The sequence below is a fragment of the Carcharhinus amblyrhynchos genome, chromosome 9 (assembly GCF_965287045.1).
Source record: "Carcharhinus amblyrhynchos chromosome 9, sCarAmb.v2.hapA, whole genome shotgun sequence".
In the NCBI taxonomy this organism is placed as follows: Eukaryota; Metazoa; Chordata; class Chondrichthyes; order Carcharhiniformes; family Carcharhinidae; genus Carcharhinus; species Carcharhinus amblyrhynchos.
The window spans coordinates 101579588-101604603 of NC_137332.1; the positions used below are offsets into that span (position 1 = coordinate 101579588).

Here is a 25016-nt window from a genome sequence, read left to right on the forward strand (position 1 = left end):
TTACTGGCCCAGATGGGATTGTTGTCAGTGCAGACTCAATAAGCCAAATGGCCTCCTTCTGCTCTGTAGGGTTTCTATGATGAGAAAGGCATGAGAATGCGGTTTCCCATCTCCAGCAAGTGATCAATGAATAACAGTGGGAAGAGGGATTGGATGTTCCCCCGGGAAGTTGATGCCAGTAGAGTGTTACCCGAGGTGGTAACTGTCTGCTGAGGTAAAGCAGTAAGGTACAGCCACTTGGGATTTTCTGACCAGCCTCCCATTTGATGTAAGGTGTTGCCAATGTTCCAGCTTCTCGGGGAATCCTATCCCTGAAAAACAATCTTTGTTCTTTTCAGACTGTTCCTAGACTTGGGGATGGGGGAGGCCCAGTTCTTTAGTATTGATACTGTAGCATCGAGAAGCTGGGCCAGTCAATGAATGGCCACACCATACTGTGCTTCAGAAAATTATCCAATTCGCCCCTGACGCCACGCTGTTCTTGTCTCCAGATTGAAATAGGTGACATGCACAAGCAATTTCGGCCAGGAGCGAAGGCTAAATTATCCATTAAAATCGAGGACAGAGGAGATGTGGCTCTTGGCATCGTTGATACAGCAATCTATATTCTCAATAACAAGAATAAACTTACAGCCAGGAAGGTGAGTGATGACCAATCCACGCTTCAGCAGGACTCAACGTTGTGTATCACAGTACATGGCAGTTTAGGAATAGCAAACTTGATCGCTGATTTACACTGAGTGGATGGGAGCATGGTATTATATATAGCGAGGGGGATTGAATATAAAAGTAGGGAGGTCTTGCTGCGGCTGTATAGGGCATTGGTGAGGCCGCAGCTGGAGTACTGTGTGCAGTTTTGGGCGCCGCACCTGCGCAAGGATATTTTGGCCCTGGAGGGAGTGCAGAGGAGGTTTACTAGGCTGATACCGGAGTTGAGGGGATTGAGCTATGAGGAGAGGCTGAATAAACTAGGCTTGTACTCGTTAGAGTTTAGAAGAATGAGGGGAGATCTCATTGAGACGTATAAGATGATGAATGGGATGGATAGGATAGAGGTGGAGAGACTCTTCCCGCTCAGAAAGGACGGTAGGACTAGGGGGCACAGCCTCAAGATAAAGGGGAGGCGGTTTAGAACGGAGTTGAGGAGGAACTTCTTCACTCAAAGGGTGGTGAATCTCTGGAATTCTCTGCCCGTTGAAGTGGTGGAGGCTGCCTCGCTAAATATTTTTAAGAAGCGGGTTGATGGGTTCTTGATAAGAGAGGGGATTAAGGGTTATGGGGAGAGGGCGGGAAAGTGGAACTGAGCAGCGACAGATCAGCCATGATCTTATTGAATGGCGGGGCAGGTTCGAAGGGCTGGATGGCCTACTCCTGCTCCTATTTCTTATGTACTTATGTTCTTGTGAAACTAAAGACGTTAATGTAGGTACCAGATTTCCAGCCTTTTGACACTTCTGGAAAGTGATCCAAAAAGACATATGTCATTTAATTTTCAGGTAGAAACTTCCAGAGAAAGCTCCACTCCTAGTCATCAGAACCTCAGAGAAAGAGGTTTATTTCCTAGCAGATTCCAGTCTCCAGTCCTCAGAGTGCAAGAGGTACAGAACAAGTGACCTCTCTCTAAAGAGTTTAAAACCAGACTGCCTTGAGTTCTCTGTGAAAGCCTGACTGATCCAATCACATGGCCCTACCTATCAATCAACCTAATTGAGCCCCACTCTACAATATCCCGGGGAAAAACACAAATCACCAGAACTCTGTATTAATTCAGATCAAAAGAAACACAGCATCAATTAAGCTCAATTATTTTGCTGCAGTAACAATACAGTACTTCTGTGCTAGGGCAGCACAGTGGCACAGTGGTTAGCACTGCTGCCTCACAGCACTAGGGACCTGGGTTCGATTCCCGCCTTGGGTCACTGTCGGTGTGGAGTTTGAATGTTCTTGTGGGTTTCCTCCAGGTGCTCTGGTTTCCTCCTACAGTCCAAAGATGTGCAGGTTAGGTGTGTTGGCCATGTTAAATTCTCCCTCAGTGTACCCGAACAGACACTGAAGTGTGGCAACTGGGGAGTTTTCACAGTAACTTCATTACAGTGTGAATATAAGCCTACTTGTGACTAATAAATAAACTTTAACTTCTGGATTTGGGCAAAACTGTTCTGATAAAATGGAAATGACTGGTAAACACATTCAGCACAGAAACATCAATCAAATGCATTTATTAAAGGCATAGTATCATCACAGAAGTTAATCACAACCTCACATTGGTGAGCTCTAGCTTGATGGGTGAATGTATACTATCTAAATTTGACCTTCCCCTCTGACCAGGTCTTTGAAGAGATGAATTCCTATGATCTCGGATGCACATACGGAGGTGGTGCTAACAGTGTGCGTGTTTTCATGGATGCTGGACTGACATTTATTTCCAATGTTGACGAGTCAACCATCAGGAATGGTAAGCCAATGCTGCAGATCGGGATACAGAGAAAAATGTAATTAGCGTGTGAAAACTGTGGCACTGTGGCTCAGTGGCTAGCATTGCTGCCTCACGGCACTAGGGACCCAGGTTCAGTTCAAATGTGGAATTTGTACATTCTCCCCATGTCTGTGTGGGCTTCCTCCGGGTGCTCCGGTTTCTCCCACATTCCAAGGACGTGCGAGTTACGTTGGTTGGCCATGCTACATTGACGCTAGTGTCAGGGGGATTAGCAGGGTAAATATGTGGGGTTGGGTGGGATTGTGGCCACTGCAGACTCAATGAGCCGAATGATCTCCTTCTGCACTGTAGGGATTCTATGATTCTATGAAAATGAGGAATTGTGGTAAATAGCAACCATCTCTGGACAAGGATTGCCACATTTTCATGCCTGTAAGTTTAAAGAGAGCCCCATCACATTACGTAGTGCTGAGAACTCACGCTCTGGACATCACACGGATAAACAAATGCATGTGGCAAGACAACTTGACCAGGCTTAAAGCAGAACGTATAAATCATAGTTTTACAAGCCAAAGCATAAAAGAGAAATGGATAGTTATCCCCAAACGCATCTGAATCAGTCTTTCAGTGTCCTCTGGAACAGTGTCCCATTCCATACATCACGAATGAGCAAGGATGCAGATTTTACGGAGGAGATTTCCATCAACAATAGTGTAGGAGTTTATAGATGGTAGTTAAACATTGAGGAATAGGGAATCTGGGGTTGCTCCCTTCAGAGAAGAAGAGGTTCAGAGGAGATGCATTAGGGCTATTTACAATTGCCCTTGTGGTGACCTGACTTCTTGAGACACTGCAGTAGTGATTGATACAGCTGAATGGTTTGCTAGGCCATTTCAGAGGACATTTGAAAGTCAACCATATTGCTGTGGTTTTGGAGTGACAGATAGGCCAGACCAGGTAACAGCAGCAGATTTCCTTCCCAAAAGGTGAACCAGATGTTTTGTTTCCTGTCAATCAACAATGATTTTATGGTCATCAATAAATTCTTAATTCTAGCCTTTTTATTGAATTCAAATTCCCCAGAACATGAGTTGAGTTTCTGTATTAAAGCTCCAGCAACTATACCACTAGGCCATCACCTCTCCATCTTAGCATCCAATAATATGCAGGCTAGGTGGATTGGACATGCTAAATTCCTACATGTCCAAACATGTGTACGTTATGGGAATAAGCTACGGTAAATGTGCAGGATTACAGGGATAGGGCGATGGGGTGGGCATGGGTAAGATGCAAGTCGGTACAGACTCAATGGGCCAAATGGCCTCCTTCAGCTCTGTAGGGATTCTGTTGTTCGGCAGGCCACCCTAGCCGAGCCACAATCCATCCACACCAAGAAATGGGGATGCTCACTGCCCAGAGAAGTATCCGACAGGATACCTGAGTGTGCAAAGCTCTCATAAGTGGGAAATTAATCAGTTTTTTTTATCCAGTACATGTACTTATGTCAGGAAGAATATTTTCATGCAGGATAGTGAATGATGTTTTGACAGTTTTCAGACTCAATGCCTTTTTAAAAAAAGACATGATTTGTTTCTAAGAATACAGAGCCAGTGTGCAGTGTGGACTGGACAAGCCTTGAATCCATCTCCTTGCTTGCTCCAAAAACCAATTCAAATTTGTTCCAGTGAATGGTCCCCAGAGAAGGGACATAGTTGATCCATACTGACTAGACTGAGGGCATTGCATCTGATCTAATGCTGGATCTGAGCCAAAATTCTGCAGGTTACTCGAATCGATTATGTGCTGTTCAAGACACATGCCCTTAATCACCATCAGCTCACAAAGCAAATAAAGATTTCTAACATTGCGAGTGATGATTAATATTTAATCGATGTACCATAATGATCACAAAAAAAACATTCAGCTTTGTGAGGTAGTATTCACAAAGAGGCAGCACGGTGGCACAGCGATTAGCACTGTTGCCTCACAGTGCCAGGGACCTGGGTTCGATTCCTGGCATGGGTCACTGTCTGTGTGGATGTTCTCTCTGTGTCTGCATGGGTTTCCTCTAGGTGCTCCGATTTCCTCTCACAGTCCAAAGATGTGCAGGTCATGTTGATTAGTCATGCTAAATTACCACTTAGTATTGGGGGACCAGCAGGGTAAATACATGGGACTACAAGAATCGGGGTTAAGTGGGATTGTGGTCAGTGCAGACTCGATGGGCCGAATTGCCTCCTTCAGCACTGTGAGGATTCTATGATTCTATCTGAAACAAAAACACACAATGTTGGAAAAATTCAGCAGGTCCAACAGCAACAGTGGAGAGAGAGTAAAGCTAATGTTTCAAATCAGTGTATCTCTTAAAACTCGAACAGTTGGATCTATTCTCTCTCCACAGATGCTGCCAGACTTACTGAGTTTCTCCAGCCTTTTCTGTTTCTATTTCAGATTCCGGCATCTGCAGTACTTTGCCTTGATCAACAAAGATCTGTTGGTGGTTTGAAACCTGGCTGATTCAGGGGGTTTTCTTTGCAAATTAACTAATATTGTTCCCTTACAGGATATTCCTGCAAGACAGATGATAGAAGAATGAAAAGGTCACTGCAGCTTCAAGGGCTGTTGATGGAAAAATGTAAGACAGAATTCTATATCCGACACGTTGAATGTCGAAACAGAAATCATTTCAGAAAATCTCAACATGGTTTTTAAATTGTACGGTGTGATTTGTGCACATAACTTGTGTTTAAACTTTCATGTTCCCCACTTTTGAAAATAGAAAAAGAACATCTTCCCACCTCCAGCGAAATAAATATGAACAAAAAGAGATTATGTTTTAATTTGTACATCACAATTTCCTAGGTCCTGATCACTCCCCTGCCCTCTCCCTCTCCCCCCATTCTTACTTTATTTCCTTAGTGTGCATCGAGACAGTAGCTTAAAGTCTGCGGATCATTAACTGCAGGCTCTCAATAAACCATGTGGGGAAATCCCTCGTCAGCGAATCATTTTAACTGTTGGCAGCGAGGCAAAATAGCCCAAGTTCAATGCTTCCCTACTTCCGTGGCCTGACTGACGTAGAGAGGAGGGAGAAAAGGGGGTGGGGGAGGGACAGGGTAGGGAGGGGGGCAGCGGAGGGAGGAAAGGGAGGTGTAAGGGGAAGAGAAAAGTGGGGGGAAGGGGAAGTAACCGCTTCAAATCCCACCATGACATCTGGTGAAACTTAAGTGCATTGAATGAATCTGAAAAGTGAGGGTATTCTCAATCATGCTGACCATGGCAACCATAAGAGGTTGTTGTGAGATCCCATCTAGTTCACTAAGGAAGGAAATCTGCCGTCCTTCCCTAGTCTGGCCTACATGTGACTCTAGACCCATAGTAACGGGATTAAGTCTTAACTGCCCGCTCTAAAATTGCCCAGGAAGCTACTAATTTCGAGGATAATTCTGGATGGGCAACAAATGCTGGTGTAACCAACCAGGCCCAAGTCCCATGAAAGGTATTTCTTTATAAAAAAAGATATTCCCTGAAAAGATGGTCCATTGGCACAATGATTAGCACTACAGCCGCATGGCACCAGGGACCCAGGTTCGATTCCGGCCTTGGGTGCTCCAGCTTTCTCCCACAGTCCAAAGATGTGCAGGTTCGGTGGATTGGCCATGCTAGGTTATCCCTTAGTATCCCAAGGTGTATTGGTTAGGGCGATTAGAAGGGTAAATGTGATGGGTGACAGGACTAGGGTCAGTGCAGACTCTATGGGCTGAACTGCACTGCCGGTGTTTGAAAGATTCTTGATTCTGTGAAAAAAAGTTAGAGCAAGGCACAAGGTGAACCGAGCTGATCATTTCTTTGGCTCTGTTTGTGTTCCAGCAAATCAGTACAACAGCCGCCGTCTACGGAAGTGCTGCACTGATGGAATGATCACAATTCCCATGAAACGCACCTGCAAAGATCGCGCAAAGAAAGTCAAAGATGAGGAATGCGGGAAGGTTTTTCTCAATTGCTGCGAGTTGGCTCTGCAGCTGAGGAATGCCCAGGCAACGACGTCTGATGATTTGGCGAGAGGTACGTGTTCGCTGACAGAGGTCAAGGTGCAGGGTCAGCTCTTGGTGAACAAGCAAAGGTGCATCACTCTCAAGCAGAAACACCAATGAAAGAGATCTTTTACAACTCAACAGTTTCGATTTTAACATTGAAGCATAAATGCATAAAAAACAGGAGCAGGAGTCGGCTATTTGGCCCTTTGAGCCTGCTCCTCTGTCTCAACATCAGATGGGGAGGTGATGGTCTTGTGTATTATCGGTGGACTATTAATCCAGGAACTCAAGTAATATTCTGAGGACCCAGTTTCGAATCCCACCATGGCAGCTGGTGGAATTTGAATTCAGTAAAAAAAAATCTGGAATTAAGAATCTACTGATGACGATGAAGCTATTCCCAATTGTCAGAAAACCCTATCTCCTTCACTAATGTCCTTTAGCGAAGGAAATCTGCCATCCTTGCCTTGTCTGGCCTACATGTGCCTCCAGAGCCACAGCAATGCTCTCAACTGCCCTCCTAGTGCAACTAGGGCTGGGTAATAAATGCTGGCCAGCCAGCAAAGCCCATGTCCCACATATGAATCTTGAAAAAAGCCATACTCTCGTGCTCTCCCCATAGTCACTTATGTCTTCTGAATCCAGAAACCTATCTATTTCCAATGACTTGGTCTCAACAATCTTTTTGTGGGAAGGAATTCCATAAGTTCACCCTCTGAGTGAAGAGCTTTCTCCTCAGCTCAGTCCTAAATGGTCTACCTTGTATCCTGAGACTGTGACCCCTTGTTCTAGACACCTCCAGACAGGGCAAAAAAAAACATCATTGCATCCAGTGTGTCCAACCTTGTCAGAATTGTAAAGGTTCCAATGAGATCCCGTCTCATTAAACTCCAGTGAACACAGGCCCGGTCGACCCAATCTCTCCTCAAATGACAATCCTATCATCCCAGGAATCTGTGTGGCGAACTTCCTCTGCACTCCGCCTATTTATTCCATGAAGTGACCAAAGCTGCACACAAAACCCCAGGGTAAAAGCAAATTACTGCGGATACTGGAATCTGAAACCAAAAGTGAAAATGCTGGAAAATCTCAGCAGGTCTGGCAGATTGGCAGGTTTTGGGCGGCACGGTAGCACAGTGGTTAGCACTACTGCTTCACAGCTCCAGGGACCTGGGTTCGATTCCCAGCTCGGATCACTGTCTGTGCAGAGTTTGCACATTCTCCTCGTGTCTGCGTGGGTTTCCTCCAAGTGCTCTAGTTTCCTCCCACAATCCAAAGATGTGCAGGTTAGGTTGATTGGCCATGTTAAAAATTGCCCCTTAATGCCCCGGGATGGGTAGGTTGGAGGGATTAGTGGGTATAATATGTAGGGATATGGGGGTAAGGGTGGGATTGTGGTCAGTGCAGACTCGATGGGCCGAAGGGCCTCTTTCTACACTGTAGGGTTCTAAGATTCTATGAAAAGGGTTTTGAGTCCAGATGACCCTTTGTCAATGCTAAAAGGCATAGAACCGCAATACTCCAGATCATGGGCAGCTGCATAAGACATCTTTGCTCCTGTACTGAAGGCCAACATGCCATTTGCCTTCATAGCTGCTTAGTGTACCTGGATGTTTGGATTTTGTCCGAGAATCTTTGAGAAATACTTTGTTTAGTAGTGATGGTGTTAAGAGTAGGCGGGGGGGGGTGGCGTATTACTCGATACCCATCAGCTTAACGACCTCCCTGAAAATAAAGGGGAAGTGTTGGGAAAATGTCACCTTGCTAGTTGGGAAAATTGAGTAGTATTGAATCAACTGCCCAGTGTTTGTTGTGCGGCTTTTAATGACCCAGACATGAGGGCTGACTGGGCAATTTGTTGTCTGTGGTCGTTTGGGCCTAGTAGCAACCAGGGCTTTTAGCTATTCCTGGCAATACAGCATTGCCCCTTTTAAATGATCAGGCAAGGTAAATAGGTGGCCAATTTATTTACACTCACACATTCCTGTTTATTCTTCCAAAAAAGGAATTGATGGGTTCAATTAGCACTTTTCGCTATTTTTCTTGCCGTTGAGGTCAATGTTAATAAAAGAGGGGCAGAACCATAAGGTGGTTGCACTGAAACTATGGCGCAAAGTTCAAATCTCTAACAATAAATTAGTCACAGAGGGTTTTTTTTTAAATTTCCTGGGATCACGTTTACTTGAAACATATTTACAGAAGAAAGACCTTTACCTATTCGAGGCAGTAACATTGTGCAACTCTTAACTCATTGCTCTGGGTGCTGGGGCTGTAAATCAGTGATGCTGCCCTCACTCCCCTGTTATTACCCCCTCTGGAACTGCGCAGAATGATGTGAGCGTGCGCAAACTGATGTCTGTGATTCCACCTTTCTCCCATGGGGGCGCTGTTCAGGCACTTTCACAAACTGCAGACAACTGGCCCAAACGTGCTGATTATTATTTCACTGTGAGATGCCTGTTTGCCCCATTGAACCCCTTCAAAAATTTGCATCCTGCTGCCTGAGTTTCGCAGTGTTAACTAGCGTCGTGATTACACCTCGCTGGCCCAGAGAAACTGCTCATTAAACATTAACACGGCTACAGTTAGGCAGAAAATGGGGCACAGGACAGATGAGACTGGATAGGCTGCCTGTTACATTCTCCAGCAAATACTGAGTGACATTGAGTTCAGTGAACCTTCAACAAATGTGATATGTAACAAAAACAGAAAGTGCTGGAAAATCTCAGCAGGTCTGACAGCATCAGTGGGGAGAGAAAATGGAGCCAATGTTTCGAGTCTAGACGACCCTTCGTCACAGCTTCTCCTCCCACAGATGCTGTCAGACCTGCTGAGATTTTACAGCATTTTCTGTTTTTGTTTCAGATTCCAGCAGTATTTTGCTTTAATCTTGTCCTGCCGTGTGTCACTGTCCATGTCCAGCGTGGCCATTTCCAGCACGGAACAATTTGTTTCATTCAAAATCAAGCCACTAATCCTTCCTTCCTCAGATATAGGAGCAGAATTAGACCATTCGGCCCATCGGGTCCGCTCCGCCATTCGATCAAGGCTGATATGCTCCTCATCCCCACTTTCCTGCCTTCTCCCCATGATCTTTCAACCCAGTACCAATTAAAAATCCAACTCTTCCTTAAATTTACTCGCCCAACATCCACTGCACTTTGGGATAGCGAATTCCACAGATTCACAACCCTGTGGGAAAAGTAGTTTCTCCTCAACTCTGTTTTCACTCTATGGGGTGGCACAGTGGTTAGCACTGCTACCTCACAGTGCCAGGGACCCGGGTTCGATTCCCAGCTTGGGTCATTGTCTGTATGGAGTTTGCATTTTCTCCCCATGTTTGCACGGGTTTCCTCCCACAGTCTGAAAGACGTGCTGGTTAGGTGCATTGACCCAAACAGATGCTGAAGTGTGGCAACTAGGGGAATTCCAAATTAACTTCATTGCAGTGTTAATGTAAGCCTTACTTGTGACTAATAAGTCAACTTGAAAGAACTTAAAGTTTGCTACCCCTTATCCTAAATTATGACGTCTCATCCTAGAATACCCTACCAGTGGAAGTATCTGCTCCACGTCTATTTTATCCATACCTTTTATCATCTTGAATACCTCAATTTGATCTCCCCTCATTCTTCGAAATTCCAGAGAGTATAAACTATTCAATCTCTCTTCATACAACAAACTCCTCATCTCTGGAATCAATCTAGTGAACCTCCTCTGAACTGCTTCCAATGCCACTACATCTTTCCTCAAATACGGGGGCCAAAACTGTACACAATACTAAAGATATGGCCTCACCAATGCCTTGTATAGTTGCAACAGTACTTCCTTGCCTTTATATTGTGTTCCTTTAGCTATAAATGCCAACACTCTATTTGCTTTCTTTAATATCTGCTGTACCTGTATGTTAGCTTTCTGTGACTCTCTTCCTCTCTACTTTAGCGGCGGACAATGATGATATTGATTTCTTTGATGACACCGATGTCCAAATTCGTAGCAGCTTTCCAAAAAGCTGGAAATGGTACACGTATCATAACTTAGCTGCAATGGAGCACACGTAAGGGACATCTCATATTCAAGTGTAACGGGGGTGGTGGGGGCTGACTTTCATTGAATGTCAATGGTTCCTTGTAGGGATTGGTACGATTTTTCTTTTAGCTGAATTTAGCTGGGTTGTTTGAACTTTGCTCCGAACAGAAGGACTTTATCCAGGGGCCACAGGCAATTGGTTCGGTCTTTTCACTAATTACTTGGAGGAAATGATTTTACATTCAGCACTGAAAGTTGGCAAAGCCGAGTAATGAGTTAGAGACAGTGAAAGGGGAGAGTTTGCCGGGAGTAGTGCCAAGGTCATCAGCTTCAAGGGGGAGCTAATGCCACTAATTGGGTGGCACGATGGCACAGTGGTTGGCACTGCTGCCTCACAGCACCAGAGACCCAGGTTCAATTCCTGCCTCGGGTCACTGTCTAGTGTGGAGTTTGCACATTCTCCCCATTTTTGCACTGGCTTCCTTCAGGTACTCCGGTTTCTTCCCACAATTCAAAGATGGGCTGGTTAGGTGGATTGGTCATGCTAAATTGCTCCTTAGTATCAGGGGGATTAGCAGGGTAAATGTGTGAGTTACGGGAATAGGGCCTGGGTGGAATTGTGGTCGGTTACAGACTTGATGGGCCGAATGGCCTCCTTCTGCGCTGTAGGGATTCCATGATTCTATGAATGTTGTTTTTATGGATGATATAACCAAAGGACAGGATCTTCATTTATTAGTCATAAATAGGCTTAAATTAACACTGCAGGGAGTGACCAAGTTGGGATTTGAACCACCGCTTCCCTGGCACTGTAAGGCAGCAGCGTGGCACTGGAGCGAGGCCAGGGTTAGATTCTTGGTAGACAACAGAGATAACTGTGGGAGTTGGAGGGGAAACCGGTGTGCCAGGTGTTACGACCCAGGCCTGAAACTCCAAGGTGTTTTATGAAGGTAGCCTAGACCTGAAGTTTTACCTTTGAATTTGGCATGAGGGTGAGAATCAGGGGCACCTTATGCACATGGGCAGCATGGTGGCACAGTGGTTAGCACTGCTGCTGCACAGCACCAGAGACACAGGTTCGATTCCCAACTTGGATCACTGTCTGCGTGGAGTTTGCACATTCTCCCTATGTCTGCATGAGTTTCCTCCAGGCACTTCAGTTACCTCCCACTGTCTGAAAGATGTACTGGTTAGGTGGATTGGCAGTGCTAAATTCTCTCTCAGTGTACCCAAATAGAACCAGACTGTGGCGACGAGGTGATTTTCACAGTAACTTGATTGCAGTGTTAACGTAAGCTGACTTGTGACTAATAAATAAACTTTACTTTAAGGTGTTTCACTCCAGCTATGATTCAAGGGACCCGCGAGGAAGCTTTTATCAAACAAAGTTTATTTAAGAACACCGTTAAAATACAATAAGAATAAAAATAAGAAAAAGTAGCATTACTTTACCCAATTGCAATAAAACAACCATAATATTGTATAAACCAACGAAGAGCTAATTATACTGTTCCAAATCAAACAATGCCCAAAAACATACACCCCTTTCTCTGCTTGGTACAAAAAAACTAGAATGCTCGTGTGATCCTGAATTTTGCAGTTTTTTTAACACCTGTTGTGGATTATTTCTTGCACTGTTGAATTAAAAACTTCCAGAACTTTTAACATGCCTCAGGGAAGAGAGAGAGAAATAGAGAGACACACACTCCCTTCCTCCATGCGCTTCTAATGGCAACTTGCAGACAGCAGAATTTTCAACTCCAGAGAGAGGGAAACAACACTGCTTTTGTCTCAACTCCAAACACCTTCTGAGCTTTAAAACAAACATGGTGACCATTATATTGCTTCAGTCACAATTATAAAGGATACCCACCACAGACAAATGGTGTCAAAAATAAAATACTAAGAGCTGCTTGAAAAAAACCTGCAAAAGACATGTTTGAAACATTTGACATGATTGAAACGCATTTCTTAAAGGCACAGTATCGTCACACTGCGAATACAGCTTTGATTAACTGCAGAATAATGGAACTAGGTGTGTACAGTGCCAATTGAAGACAGTGGGGAGGCATTGAAGGAGGATAGTATGTTATACCTGGTTAAAAGTTGCAGAGAGGTTATAAAGGTTGAGCTGGACTGGTTTGTATTGATCACAGTTCGATCGGTTTCAGGCAGACTGCAGGTTTGGGATAAAACTGATTAGAAAGAGTTTCAACATGATATGTGGATTTTGCAGTTGGCAACATGTTCAACAACTCTGAATCGAAAAGGTGTTTTTTTTCCAGTTGGGCAGTAGCTTGCGAGGAAGGAAGTGGCATTTTCATCAGCTCATTTGCTATTCATATTTTTATTGATTCTAGGATTGAAGTCCACGTCCCTGATTCTATCACAACATGGGAGGTCCAGGCGGTTGGCATATTTCGGAGCAAAGGTGAACAATGTCATTGGTCTCGCCCGACCTTGTGCGGTGATGACACTAAATGATGCTGCTGACTATAATTATGATGATAACTTTGCTTCGTCCCCCACAGCATCAACTCCACATCTTGTTTCACCACCCAGTTATGAATGGGAAAGACATTATGTTTGTATGGTATAGAGTCATAGAGGTTTACAGCACGGAAACAGGTCCTTTGACTCAACTTATCCATGCCTTTTTTTTAACCACTAAGCTAGTCCCAATTTGGCACATATCCCTCTATGCTCATCTTACCCATGTAACTGTCGAAATGCTTTCTAAAAGACAAAATTGTGCCTGCCTCTATTACTACCTCTGGCAGCTTGTTCCAGACACTCATCACACTCTGCGTGAAACAATTGCACTTCTGGACCCTTTTGTATCTCTCCCCTATAGCTATGAAGAACTTCATACTTTTTTCTTAGATGGAAGGGTGAAATAGATAATGGTAATTTATCATCCCTCTTTATACCCCGCCTCATTCTGTTGGCAGTTTTGTTTCCAAGTGAGTTTGAATGCCAGTCTGTGCATATTTCAGTTTCATGCAATCACATCTTAATATCTGAAGCACATTTTAAAAACCTGTTTTTTCTTTCACAATGTACAAAACATCTCTGTGCGGGTCTCCTTCTGGTGCTCTTATTTCTTCCCACAATCATAATATGCGTGGGTTAGGTTGGTTGTCCAAGCTAAATTGTTCCCTTGTGTCCCAAGATGCGAAGGTTAGGGGGATTAATGGGGTAAATACATGGGGTTACGGGAATCGGGCCTGGGTAAGATGCTCCGCCAGAGACTCAGTGCAGATTCAATGGGCTGAATGGCCTCATTCTGCACTGCGGGATTCGACGATGCCACGATTCTATGATTCACGGGCAAAGCTGAGAAGCTGTAAAACTGCTGATTGGGGGCATCAAGGTCAAAAATTCTAAACAGCGCCTGTGTTTATTTCTTGGAAAATCATTTTCTGAGTGATACTCTATCATCTGTTACTAAAATACATCTCAACTTGTTATTTTTACCACAAGGGTTTTGTGTGGCGGAGCCTAAGAAGATGAAAGTTTTCAAGGAATTTTTTGTCGACTTGCGGTTACCATATTCAGTCAAAAGAAATGAGCAACTGGAAATGAGAGCAATAGTGTACAATTATCACAGCCAAAATCTGACGGTAAGAGCTGAAATTAGCAAGAATGATCAATTTCAGCAAGTAAACACTTGAGGGATGGATGAAATAATTGTTTTGCAAAACCAAAATAGGTTCCATAAGTCAAAGCATGTGTAGTTACAACTCCCTCGCATCATACCTGGGACCGATGCCATCATTGACCTGGCTGACAGTTCAATGAAAAGTCTTTCAGGTTGGTCTATAAAGCAAAGCTTTCCAGGCTGAAATCAAGCAGTTTGGTTCAGGCATAAAGTCTTTGAGTATCCGTCAGACTGAGGGAGATAGTTTGTTGATAGGCAAATGGATGCAAAGGTTATCACGGGCAGGCAGGAATGTGAAGTTGAATTTACAATCACGTCAGCAATGAATGGCGGAGAGGGCTTGAGGGGCTGAATGGTCTACTACCGCTCTTAATTCATGAGTAAATGCCACATGGCCACTTATTTCCAGTCTGACTCAATTAATACTGCAGTGATGCTCGGGGTGTTGTAATGCCTATTTGATCGCTGCGGTTGTTAAGCCGCCAGTTAAATAACCTCACCTCAGAAGGGAGGATTTCAAGCTGATACCAAGGATGCTGCAGATGTCCTCAACTTCAGTTAAACCAAGACTTAATCTGCCCTCCCAGGTGGGTGAGAAAGATCCCATGGCCTTGCAGTGAAGAGGAGCAGTGAGGATCTCCTTGTTGTGTAGTCGTCAAGCAATATCACTAAAAAAGATAGTTTCTGTCTCTTTGGTGTTTGGTTGTGCACAGATGGAATGTCAGTTTCCCAAGTTAGTACAGTGTTTGTACTTCAATGGCACTTCAATGGCTGGAAGACACTTTGGGGTGGCATGAAGCCATTAAGCTGTTAACAAAAATTCAAGGAAATTTATACCATCAATCGAATCCCTACAGTGCAGAAAGAGGCCATTCAGGCCATTGAGCCTGCACCAACAACAATCCCACTCAGGCCCAACCCCGTGAGCCCAAGTATTTACCCAGCCAATCTTCCCGAATCAAAGGGGCAATTTATCGTGGCCAATTCCACCTAACACACACATCTTTGGAGTGTGGTGGGAAATCAGAGGAAACCCATAGGGTGAAAGTGCAAATTCAACAGTCAGTCACCCGCGGCTGGATTCGAATTTGAGTCCCTAACTCTGTGACACAACAGAGCTAACCGTTGTGCCACCAAATGCAGCTCCCCAACAATAGTGCACATTCAGCCTCTTACATTCAGGGATATGAAGTCAATGTAACTACCGTTTGGACCCTTCTCGCAACCTACCTTTCCAACAAAGGCAGGAATGGACATCGATAACAAACAAAACCTTTGCATGAGGTCTGAACTCAATTGTCTGACTTTGATTTAAATACAGGGAGTAGCATTCAAATCATCAAATGTTGGAAAGCTTTTCCAACCCAAAGTGGTCTGAGGAGGTGATCAGTTCTCTGTTCATTTACGTCCACCTAAAATCTGTCACATGCCACTCTTTGCTTCCAACATGCTTCGATGGATCTCCTTTCACTTGCCATCCGCGATAATCACACATCTTTCTTTTTAATATTATACCCAGGTGAAGATCTATATGAAGCCCGTGGATAACCTTTGCAGTGCAGCCACAGGCCAGGAACATAAAAGAACTGTGACTGTTCAAGGAAACTCGGCCTACCCCATATACTTCTCAGTTGTTCCACTGAACATTGGCATCATTCCAATCACTGTGATTGTGTACAGCACTGGTGATGAGGTAGTAACTGATGCCATTACAAGGAAATTGAAGGTTCTGGTGAGTAGAAATTATTCAGCGCATTTTCTTTCCTCTAGGACAAGGGATGTGGGCGTCACTGGCTGGGCCAACATTTATTACCCATTCCCCTGGGGGCATTTAAGGGGGCATGTAGGCCAGACCAGGTAAGGATGGCAGATTTCCTTCCCTAAAGGATATTAGTGAACCTGATGGACTTTTTACGACAATTGACAATGGTTTCATGGTCATCATTAGACTTATAATTTCAGGATTTTATTGAATTTAAATTTCAGTCTGAGGTCACGTACCAACCGACTCAAGAACAGCTTCTTCCCTGCTGCTGTCTGACTTTTGAATGGTCCTACCTCACATTAAGTTCATTTTTCTCTACACCCTAACTATGACTGTAAAACTACATTCTGGACTCTCTTGTTTCTTTCTCTATGAATGGTATACTTTGTCTATATAGCGCACAAGAAGCAATACTTTTCATTGTACGTTAATACATGTGACAATAATAAATCAAATCTAATCACCATCTGCCATGGTGGGACTCAAATCTGGGTCCCCAGAGCGTTACAGAATCACAGAATCATAGAACACTACAGTGCAGAAGTGGCACTTCAGCCCATTAAGTCTGCACTGATGCACAAAATGCCGAGACCTGCCCATCTAATCCCACTTGCCAGCACTTGGCCCATAGCCTTGAATGTTATGATGTGCCAAGTACTCATCTAGGTTCTTTATAAAGGATGTGAGGTATCCTGCCTCCACCACCCTCCCTGGCAGTGCATTCCAGAGCCTCACCACCCTCTGAGTAAAAATGTTTTTCCTCAAATCCCCCCCAAGCCTCCCATCCCTCACTGTTAACTTGTTTCCCTTCGTAACTGATCCTTCAACTAAGGGGAACAGCTGCTCCCTATCTGCCCTGTTCCTGCCCCTCATAATCTTGAACACCTCAATCAGGTCACCCCCTCAGCCTTCTCTAATTCAACACTGTGTCTTTGGACTTCTAGTCCAGCGATAATACCATTACGCCACCACCTCCACCACCTACCTATCATTAAGAATCCTTTGTAAAATAGGCAATCCTTATAAACTTACTTGATGACCGTTTGGTTAATTCTTCATCACAATTTCTCACATTTCCATCAAGAATTGCCGTTATCATGTCTTCAGGCTTAACTCTCAGAAATGTAAGATTTCCAAATTTCTGATGACCACATACCAGGTTCAATTGGGAGAGGTGAGGATAATGTTTAAGGGGCTTCATGGTGATTGATTTGATTTATAATTTATTAGTACATAGTGAAAAGTATTGTTTCTTGTATGCTATACAGACAAAGCATACCGTTCACAGAGCAGGAAAGGAGAGAGTGCAGAATGTAGTGTGACAGTCAAAGCTAGGGTATAGAGAATGATCAACTTAATGTGAGGTAGGTCCATTCAAAAGTCTGATGGCAGCAGGGAAGAAGCTATACGTGAGTTGGTTGGTACTTGTCCTCAGACTTTTGCATCTTTTTCCCAATGGAAGATGGTGGAAGAGAGAATGTGTGGGCTGCATGGAGTCCTTAATTATGCTGGCTGCTTTTCCGAGGCAGCAGGAAGTGTCGACAGTGTCAACGGGTGGGAGACTGGTTTGAGTGTTGAACTGGGCATCGTTGATGACCCTTTGTAGTTTCTTCTGTAGGCAACGTATGCGATATAGTCAAGTTGAGCAAGTGGGCAAACACGTGGCAGTTATAGTTTAACATTGATAGGTGTGAAGTTGTCCATTTCTGCAGGATATACATTATGGTGAAGTATTATTGAAATGGTGATATATTGGAAAATGTAGATGTGCAAAATGGACCTGTACCTCCTTGTACATCAGTCATTGAAAGCAAGTGTGCAGGTACAACAAGTAGTTAGGAAGGCGAATGGTATTGTGGTCTTCACTTCAAGAGGAATTCAGTACAGGAGTAAAGAAGTCTTACTGCGGCTGGACAATACCTTGGTGAGGTTACATCTGGAGGATTCTGTGCTGCTTTTGTCTTCCTATCCAAGGAAATGTATACTTTCCATAGGGAGAGTACAGTGAAGGTTCACCAGACTGATTCCTGGGATGGCGCAACAGTGGTCTGAGGAGAGATTGGGTTGACTGGCCCTGTTTTCACTGAAGTTTAAAAGAATGAGGGGGACCTCACTGAAATATATAAAATCTTAACATAATGGATGCAGGGATGATGTTTCCTCTGGCTGAGGTCGGGGGGGAGAGGTCGAGAACAAGGGGTCACCATCTGAAGATAAGAGAATGACGATTTAGGACTGAGATGGAGAGAAACTTCTTCACAAAGGTGGTGAACTTGTCCAATTCTCTATCACAGAAGGCTGTGAATGCCAAGTCTCTCAATATATTTAAGAAGGAAATAGGTAATAGTTCTAGACACAGAAGATATCAAGGGATATGGGGTGTGCGATGGAGTATGGCGTTGAAATAGAAGGTCAGCAATGATCACATTGAATGGTAGAGCAGGCCCTAGATGCTGAGTAGCCTCCTCCTGTTCCTCATTCCAATGAGTTTATGTTTGCTAACCCTTTAGGCAATATAGTTGCAGCATCTAGCCATCAGCTTGCACCACTGCTTGAACTTCAGGAGAACTTTACCCTAGGTTTTGGACAGTCACATAATGGGAGGGGGCACAATATTGGGTTCATAGCTTACTGGAGTTTACTTTGCATTGAAATAAATGGACAACAATATAAGGCAGGATGTGCCTTCAGCATTCCTCCTGATCCCATGTATTTCCTGTCAGCAGGGTTTAGTTCAAAACTATCCCAAACGAGACAAGCGCACTACTGCGCTGTCTGCATCCTGACTGAGATTGTTTTCATCAATCCCTGTTCTATTGACTCAAGGTGAGGTGATGGCCGAGTGGTATTATCACCAGACTATTAATCCAGAAACTCAATGAATGTTCTAGGGACCCAGGTTCGAATCCCATCAAAGCAACTGGTGAAATTTGAAGTCAATAGAAAATATCTGGAATTAAGAATCTACTGATGGCAATGAAACCATTGTTGATTGTCGGAAAAGCCCATCTGGTTCACTAATGTCCTTTAGAGAAGGAAATCTGCCGTCTTTACTTGGTCTGGCCTACATGTGACTGCAGAGCCACAGCAATGTGGTTAACTCTCAACTGCTCTCCAAGAGCGACTTGGGATTGGTGATAAACGCTGGCCAGCCATGAATGAAACAAGAGATACTTATGCAGTTACATGTTGAAGGGGTTAAATAGCAGACCAGCTAGATTGCTGGGATAGTCATCCTAAATTAATGGCGTATGAGGATGTGGTCAAATAAGTAGGAAATTTAAATTCAATTAATAAACTGAACTTTGCTTTATTTTTAAAGTTATCAGCAATGGTTACCACGCAGCATCAGAATGTTGTAAAAGCCCATTTGGTTCGCCAATGTCCCTTAGGGAAGGAAATTTGCTTTCATACCCATCTGGCCCATCTGTCACCAAACCAAGAGATATGTGGTTGACTCTTATTTGCCCTTGTAATGATTGCACTCGAGAACATGACTCGCCTCACCTTCTTAGTGGCACCGTGATGGCATGTCAGCGACTGTTGTGTTCCATAAATGAATAATCTACTGGAAGTCTGGATTATTGGAAATTTGACCTACAGTGCATTGCAGATTAATTTTCTTAGCCCATGCACAGAGCTTCTGTGAACAAAGCAACATCATTCTCAACTTAAAACAAAGGCAAACTGTTGCTGAGTTCAGAAGCCTGAATTAAAAACAAAAAGCTCTGAATTATATACTCAGCAGGCCTGGTAGCATCTGCGGGGAGAGAAACAGAGTCAATGTTACATGTTTGCTACCTTTCGTCAGTTAACATTATGTTACCTACATGCATATTCTCTTCATTCTGGTTTCAGAAGGTATTTCTTTTAGCGTCTTAAATTGACCGTAGCAGAACAATATCTTCAATTAATTCAGCAAATCTTACAGGATGTATTTTTTTTCTTGTAAAATTCAACGGCGTGCATATGGTTTTGTAGCACTTAATTCAAAAATGAGGTAATGGGTATATTAACTCTGTCCAACTTCACCTCTGGAGGTTTTACCACCCATTTTGTTCTTTTTAGTCATTAGATATGGGTATAGCTGGCTGCACCGGCATTTATTGCCCATCCCTTGAACTGAATGGCATGCTAGGCCATTTCAGGGCACATCTGGAGTCACATGACATGTAGGCCAACAGATTTCCTTCACTAAAATGCATCAAGCGTTTTTATTAACCAGCGTCAGGCAATGGTTTCATGGTCATCCTTCGACTTTTAATTCCAGAATTTAATTGAATTTAGATTTGGCCGTGCTCGGATTTGAACCCAGTGACAAATTACAATTACAGTAACCATTACAAATCCAGTGACAATACGTCTATGCCACCACCTGCCCCAATGTAAAAGTGTGCCAAGGAATACTTATAAAAAGAATCATCGACATTGAAAAAAGGGCACCCTGTCTTCAGCATTCTTTACCTTCAAACGCTATTTTCTATATAAAACGTTTAAAAACACTTAACCAATGGTCATCCGAACTGCTTCTTTTAGTAACTTGTTGGACCCGATTTTACCATCAAGCGTGAAAACTTGGTAAAGTCGGGTGTGAGACGAGTAGCACACTCCGCGCCTACCTCTGCACCGATTCCCCTTTTACCAAGGCCCAAAAATGGCTGCGATTGGGATTGCTGATGTTTTTCAGGCAGGTTGCTTATGGGAGTGCCTGAGAATGGGTCTAAAAGTCAGACCTGAAACACTTCCAGTTTCAAGTCTGCCCAGCACTTAGAATCAAAATGGTAAAATGGGGTCCATTATCTTCTGTTCCATGAATAGCTTTTTTTGGCATTCATTTGTGTATCTCTTGGATTCTTTACATAGGGGGAAGGAATCCTGAAGACTGAAGATAAAACCTTTCCCATCGATCCACGTGGCAAGTATTGGGTGCTTTTAGAACCAATTTTATGGCAAATGAGAGTAAAAATGTATATTCATAGAGAGTGGCATGACTGCGTTTAACTAGTTGTCCGACAGTCAATAGATATTAGAAATATTTCATGCGCAATAATCATCATTGCTTATTTCTTCTTTGTTTTAATTTCTATTAGTGAAGTCATCATATGAAGTATATGAAGAAATTCCTTCTAACATAGTTCCAGATACCAAATCCTACCTTTATGTTCGTGCAAGAGGTAACTATTCCTTTGCAATTGAAGGAGGGACTCTGATATCAGTTATTTCTGACGTTTATCTGTGTTTATCAATGCAAGTTGAATAATTTTTCTTGAACTTCTTATTTGTAGTTCCTATTTTCTCGAAAATACAAATTAGCAAAAGGGAGGCAGCATGGTGGCACAGTGGCTAGCACTGCTGCCTCACAGTGCCAGGAACCCAGATTCAATTCTGGCCTTGGCTTTCCCATGTCTACCTACCTTTCCTCCGGGTGATCCAGTTTCATCCCACAGTCCAAAAATGTGTGTGTTAGGTGGATTGCCCATGCTAAAATTGCCCCTCAGTGTGTCAATGTTTATAGCTTGGGGTGGTGGCTGGGGGTTTGGGAGGGGAGTGGGGGGTGGGGGGAGTGGGGTCGGGGTAGCTGGGTAAATACATAAGGGTTACGGGTTAGGGCCGAGGTGGGATGCTCTGTCAGAGAGTCACTGCAGACACAAAGGGCCAAATAACCTCCTCCTGTGCTGTAGAGATCCTATAGATGTAATGAATATTTGATCAGATCAGCAATCACCATGAAGATTGGAGCTTTTTAAACTAGCTGATATTTTGATCTGTGAATGTAATGCTTCAGAGGAGATCCCACCAGGGTCAATTAAGGAATTATTCAGAATTGATCCAGAAACTCAGCTAATGCTGTGGGGACCCAGGTTCAAATCCCACCATGGTGGATGGTGGAACTTAAATTCAATGTTTAAAAAATCTGGAATTAAGAATCTAGTGATGACCATGTAACCAAATGTCAATTGTTGGAAAAACTCATTTGGTTCACTAATGTCCTTTATGGAAGGAAATCTGCTATCCTTACCTGGTCTGGCCTACATGTGTGACTCCAGAGCCACTGCAATGTGATTGACTCTTAACTACCCTCCAAGGGCAACTCAGAGTAGGCAATAAATGTAGGCCAGCCAGCAATGCCCATGTCCCACAAATGGATTAAATTAAAAAAATAAGTTCATGTCAGAGGGAGTTTATCAGTGTTACATTCAATAGCATGATAATACGTTTATAATGAGCCTGTAGCAGAGGTTGTCATGCCTATACATACGGAGTGTCCCACTCAATCCTGAACCCTTCTAATCAGTTATGTTTTTCCGTTAAGGTTAATTTTATTGTGCTAAAATCAGCTCTAGTAGTCAGGAGTTCAAACTAAAAATACAACACATTTTATTCTGATGGCTATGTCTAATAACTGTTAAGCCATGAATTAAGGCAGCATTTAACTGCACTAGGCATCAAGGAGCAATAGCACAATTATAGAAATGGAAAGAAAAAAAACTCCATTGGTTGGAGACACTCCATCCACAAAGGAGTAGCATTGTTTTTAAAGGACCTTAGTCATATTGGGACCAAGGTATCACTTCAAGTGCTCCTCAGAGAAGACACAATCCAAACCATCTTAAGATGCTTCAACAATGATCTCCTTTCAAGCATTAAGTGAGAAGTGGCAGTGTTTGCTGATGAAGCAAGTCTTCAATACCTTCCACAACATCCCAGATACTGAAAGTATTCCATGTTCATAAGCAGCAAGACCTGGATAACAATGGGACTTGGACTGCTATGTGGCAAGTAGTGTGTGGGCCACACAAATATTTTTCAACCCATAGAAAAAACTGGAGATTCCCACATAGAGGGAAGAGAGTTTTATCTCTCATTGACTGATGAAAATGCCAATTAGAATCTAAACTCGATGAGACATGGAGGCGACAGAAAAGATTCACGACAATGCTTCTAAAAATGGAAAGGCAACAGCCGAGTAACATTATCGCCAGATTATTAATCCAGAAACTCAGCTGTTCTAGGGACCCGGGCTCAAATCCCGCCATGGTAGTTGGCAGAATTTGAATTCAGTGTTAAAAATAGCTGGAATTAAGAATCTAGTGATGACCATGAAACTATTGCTTATTGTCGGAAAAACCCATCTGGTTCACTAATGTCCTTTAGGGAAGGAAATCTGTCGTCCTTACCTGGTCTGGCCTACGTGCGACTCCAGAGCCACAGCGATGTGGTTGACTCTCAATTGCCTTCAGGCAACAGAGATGGACAATAAATGCTGGCCAGCGACACCCATATCCCACAAGTATTCCGTGGTTAGGATGGAGAAACTAATCTTATTCTCCTTAGAGAAGAGCAAGTTGAGGCAGGGGGGGGTGGTGCGGAATTCAAAAATCACAAGGGGGCTAGGCAGATAAAGAGAGAGATAGAGGGACTGATCTCCTTGGTGGAAGCCGCAAATACTGTAGAACATCAAATTAATGTTATTGAAAATAAACACGATGCAGCAAGTGGGTTGTGATGTGTGTATATTTAAGACACGGGTAGGTAGGTTTTTGGTAGACAAGGGAATTAAGGGTCATGGGGAGAAAGCGGGAAAGTGGAACTGAGCCGCTCCAGATCAGCCATGATCTTATTGAATGGCGGGGCAGGCTCGAAGGGCTAGATGGCCTACTCCTGCTCCTACTCCTTATATGTGTCCAAAAGGCCGCTGGAGAAAGATTTAACTGCAACCGTGAAAGGAAAATTAGAAAAGCCTTGAATGGGGGCCATACAGGGCTATGGGTGGGTAGGGGAATTAGGACAGTCAACTGGCATGGTCTCGAGGACAGAATGGCCATATGTACTGCACGAATTCCATGATTCTTTGATTCTATTGTATGTACCAGGGGAAGTTAACTGCTCCTGAATGTATTGTAATTGTATGATTGCAAAGCAGCTACCACGTAGTGATGGAGGCTGCCCTACATCCTCAACTTTCATGGCAGTGCGTGCAGCTATGAGACCCTGACAGGCAAATGTTTTCCCCCTCCCTCACCATGCTGATGCCTCTGTGCAAGCAACTTAAAGTAGACCCGCTGCCCCTCAGAGTTGGAAGATCCACCTTTAAGTTTCTTCCACCTCGCTCCTGCTCCATATATCCAACAGTGGAGTGGGCTCAGCGGAAATTTAACCCTCAAAGATTGCCAGTTCTTAACTTGGGTGTGTGTGAATGAGCTTGTGTGTGTGTGTCTGTGTGTGTGTGTGTGTGTGTGTGTGTGTATTACTGTGTGTGTGTGTATGTGTGTGTGTATTACTGTGTGTGTGTATGTGTGTGTGTTTGTGTTTGTGTGTGTGTGCGTGTTTGTGTGTGTGTGTGTGTGCATGTTTGTGTGTGTGTATACCTGTGTGTGTGTGCGTGTTTGTTTGTGTGTGTGTGTGTGTGTGTATTACTGTGTGTGTGTGTATGTGTGTGTGTTTGTGTTTGTGTGTGTGTGCGTGTGTGTGTGTATCTGTGTGTGTGTGTTTCTGTATGTGCGTGTGCATCTGTATATGTTTGGTGGCAGGTGGGGCATCCCTGGTAGCAGCAAACATAACTAACGCAAAACTGCCAGACAACTGACAGGGTTATTTACTTACAACAGAATTTCCATCATGTTTGAGAAGCGCTCCAGATGCAATGGACTGTCCACATCATGGACAGCTGAAATGTGAGGTTAGAGGGATGTTAACGAGAAATCCAGTGTATTTTCACAGGAAATCACTTTGTTTTTCTCCAGTCTGACAATGGTATAGGAATAGAGTTATGACTGCACTATTGTAAAGTCAAAGTTTATTTATTAGTCACAAATAAGTCTTACATTAACACTGCAATGAAGTTAATGTGAAAATCCACTAGTCGCCACACTCTGGCGCCCATGTGGGCACACTGAGGGAGAATTTAGCATGACCAATGCACCTGTTTGACTTACTCATTGCATTGTTAATGTCAGCCTCACTTGTGACATAAATAAACTTTAACCTGCACTTTGGACCGTGGGAGGAAACCGGAGCACCCAAAGGAAACCCACACAGACACGGAGAGTGTGCAAACTTCAGTGACCCAAGCCAGGAATCAAACCC

General features: G+C 43.7%; 1 protein-coding gene across 1 annotated transcript in view; it reads left to right on the plus strand.

The window, feature by feature from the left end:
* The window catches only part of LOC145348501 (complement C4-like), a 105460-nt gene that overhangs the window by 30364 nt on the left and 50080 nt on the right, over window positions 1-25016 (plus strand). Inside the window, exons 14-23 of the mRNA XM_080196691.1 lie at window positions 492-641; window positions 2329-2455; window positions 5001-5072; window positions 6308-6502; window positions 10417-10531; window positions 12864-12934; window positions 13987-14126; window positions 15684-15896; window positions 20793-20844; window positions 21020-21103. Of these exons, the coding sequence (XP_080052817.1) occupies window positions 492-641; window positions 2329-2455; window positions 5001-5072; window positions 6308-6502; window positions 10417-10531; window positions 12864-12934; window positions 13987-14126; window positions 15684-15896; window positions 20793-20844; window positions 21020-21103 (1219 nt within the window). The remainder of the gene's footprint in view (window positions 1-491; window positions 642-2328; window positions 2456-5000; window positions 5073-6307; window positions 6503-10416; window positions 10532-12863; window positions 12935-13986; window positions 14127-15683; window positions 15897-20792; window positions 20845-21019; window positions 21104-25016) is intronic.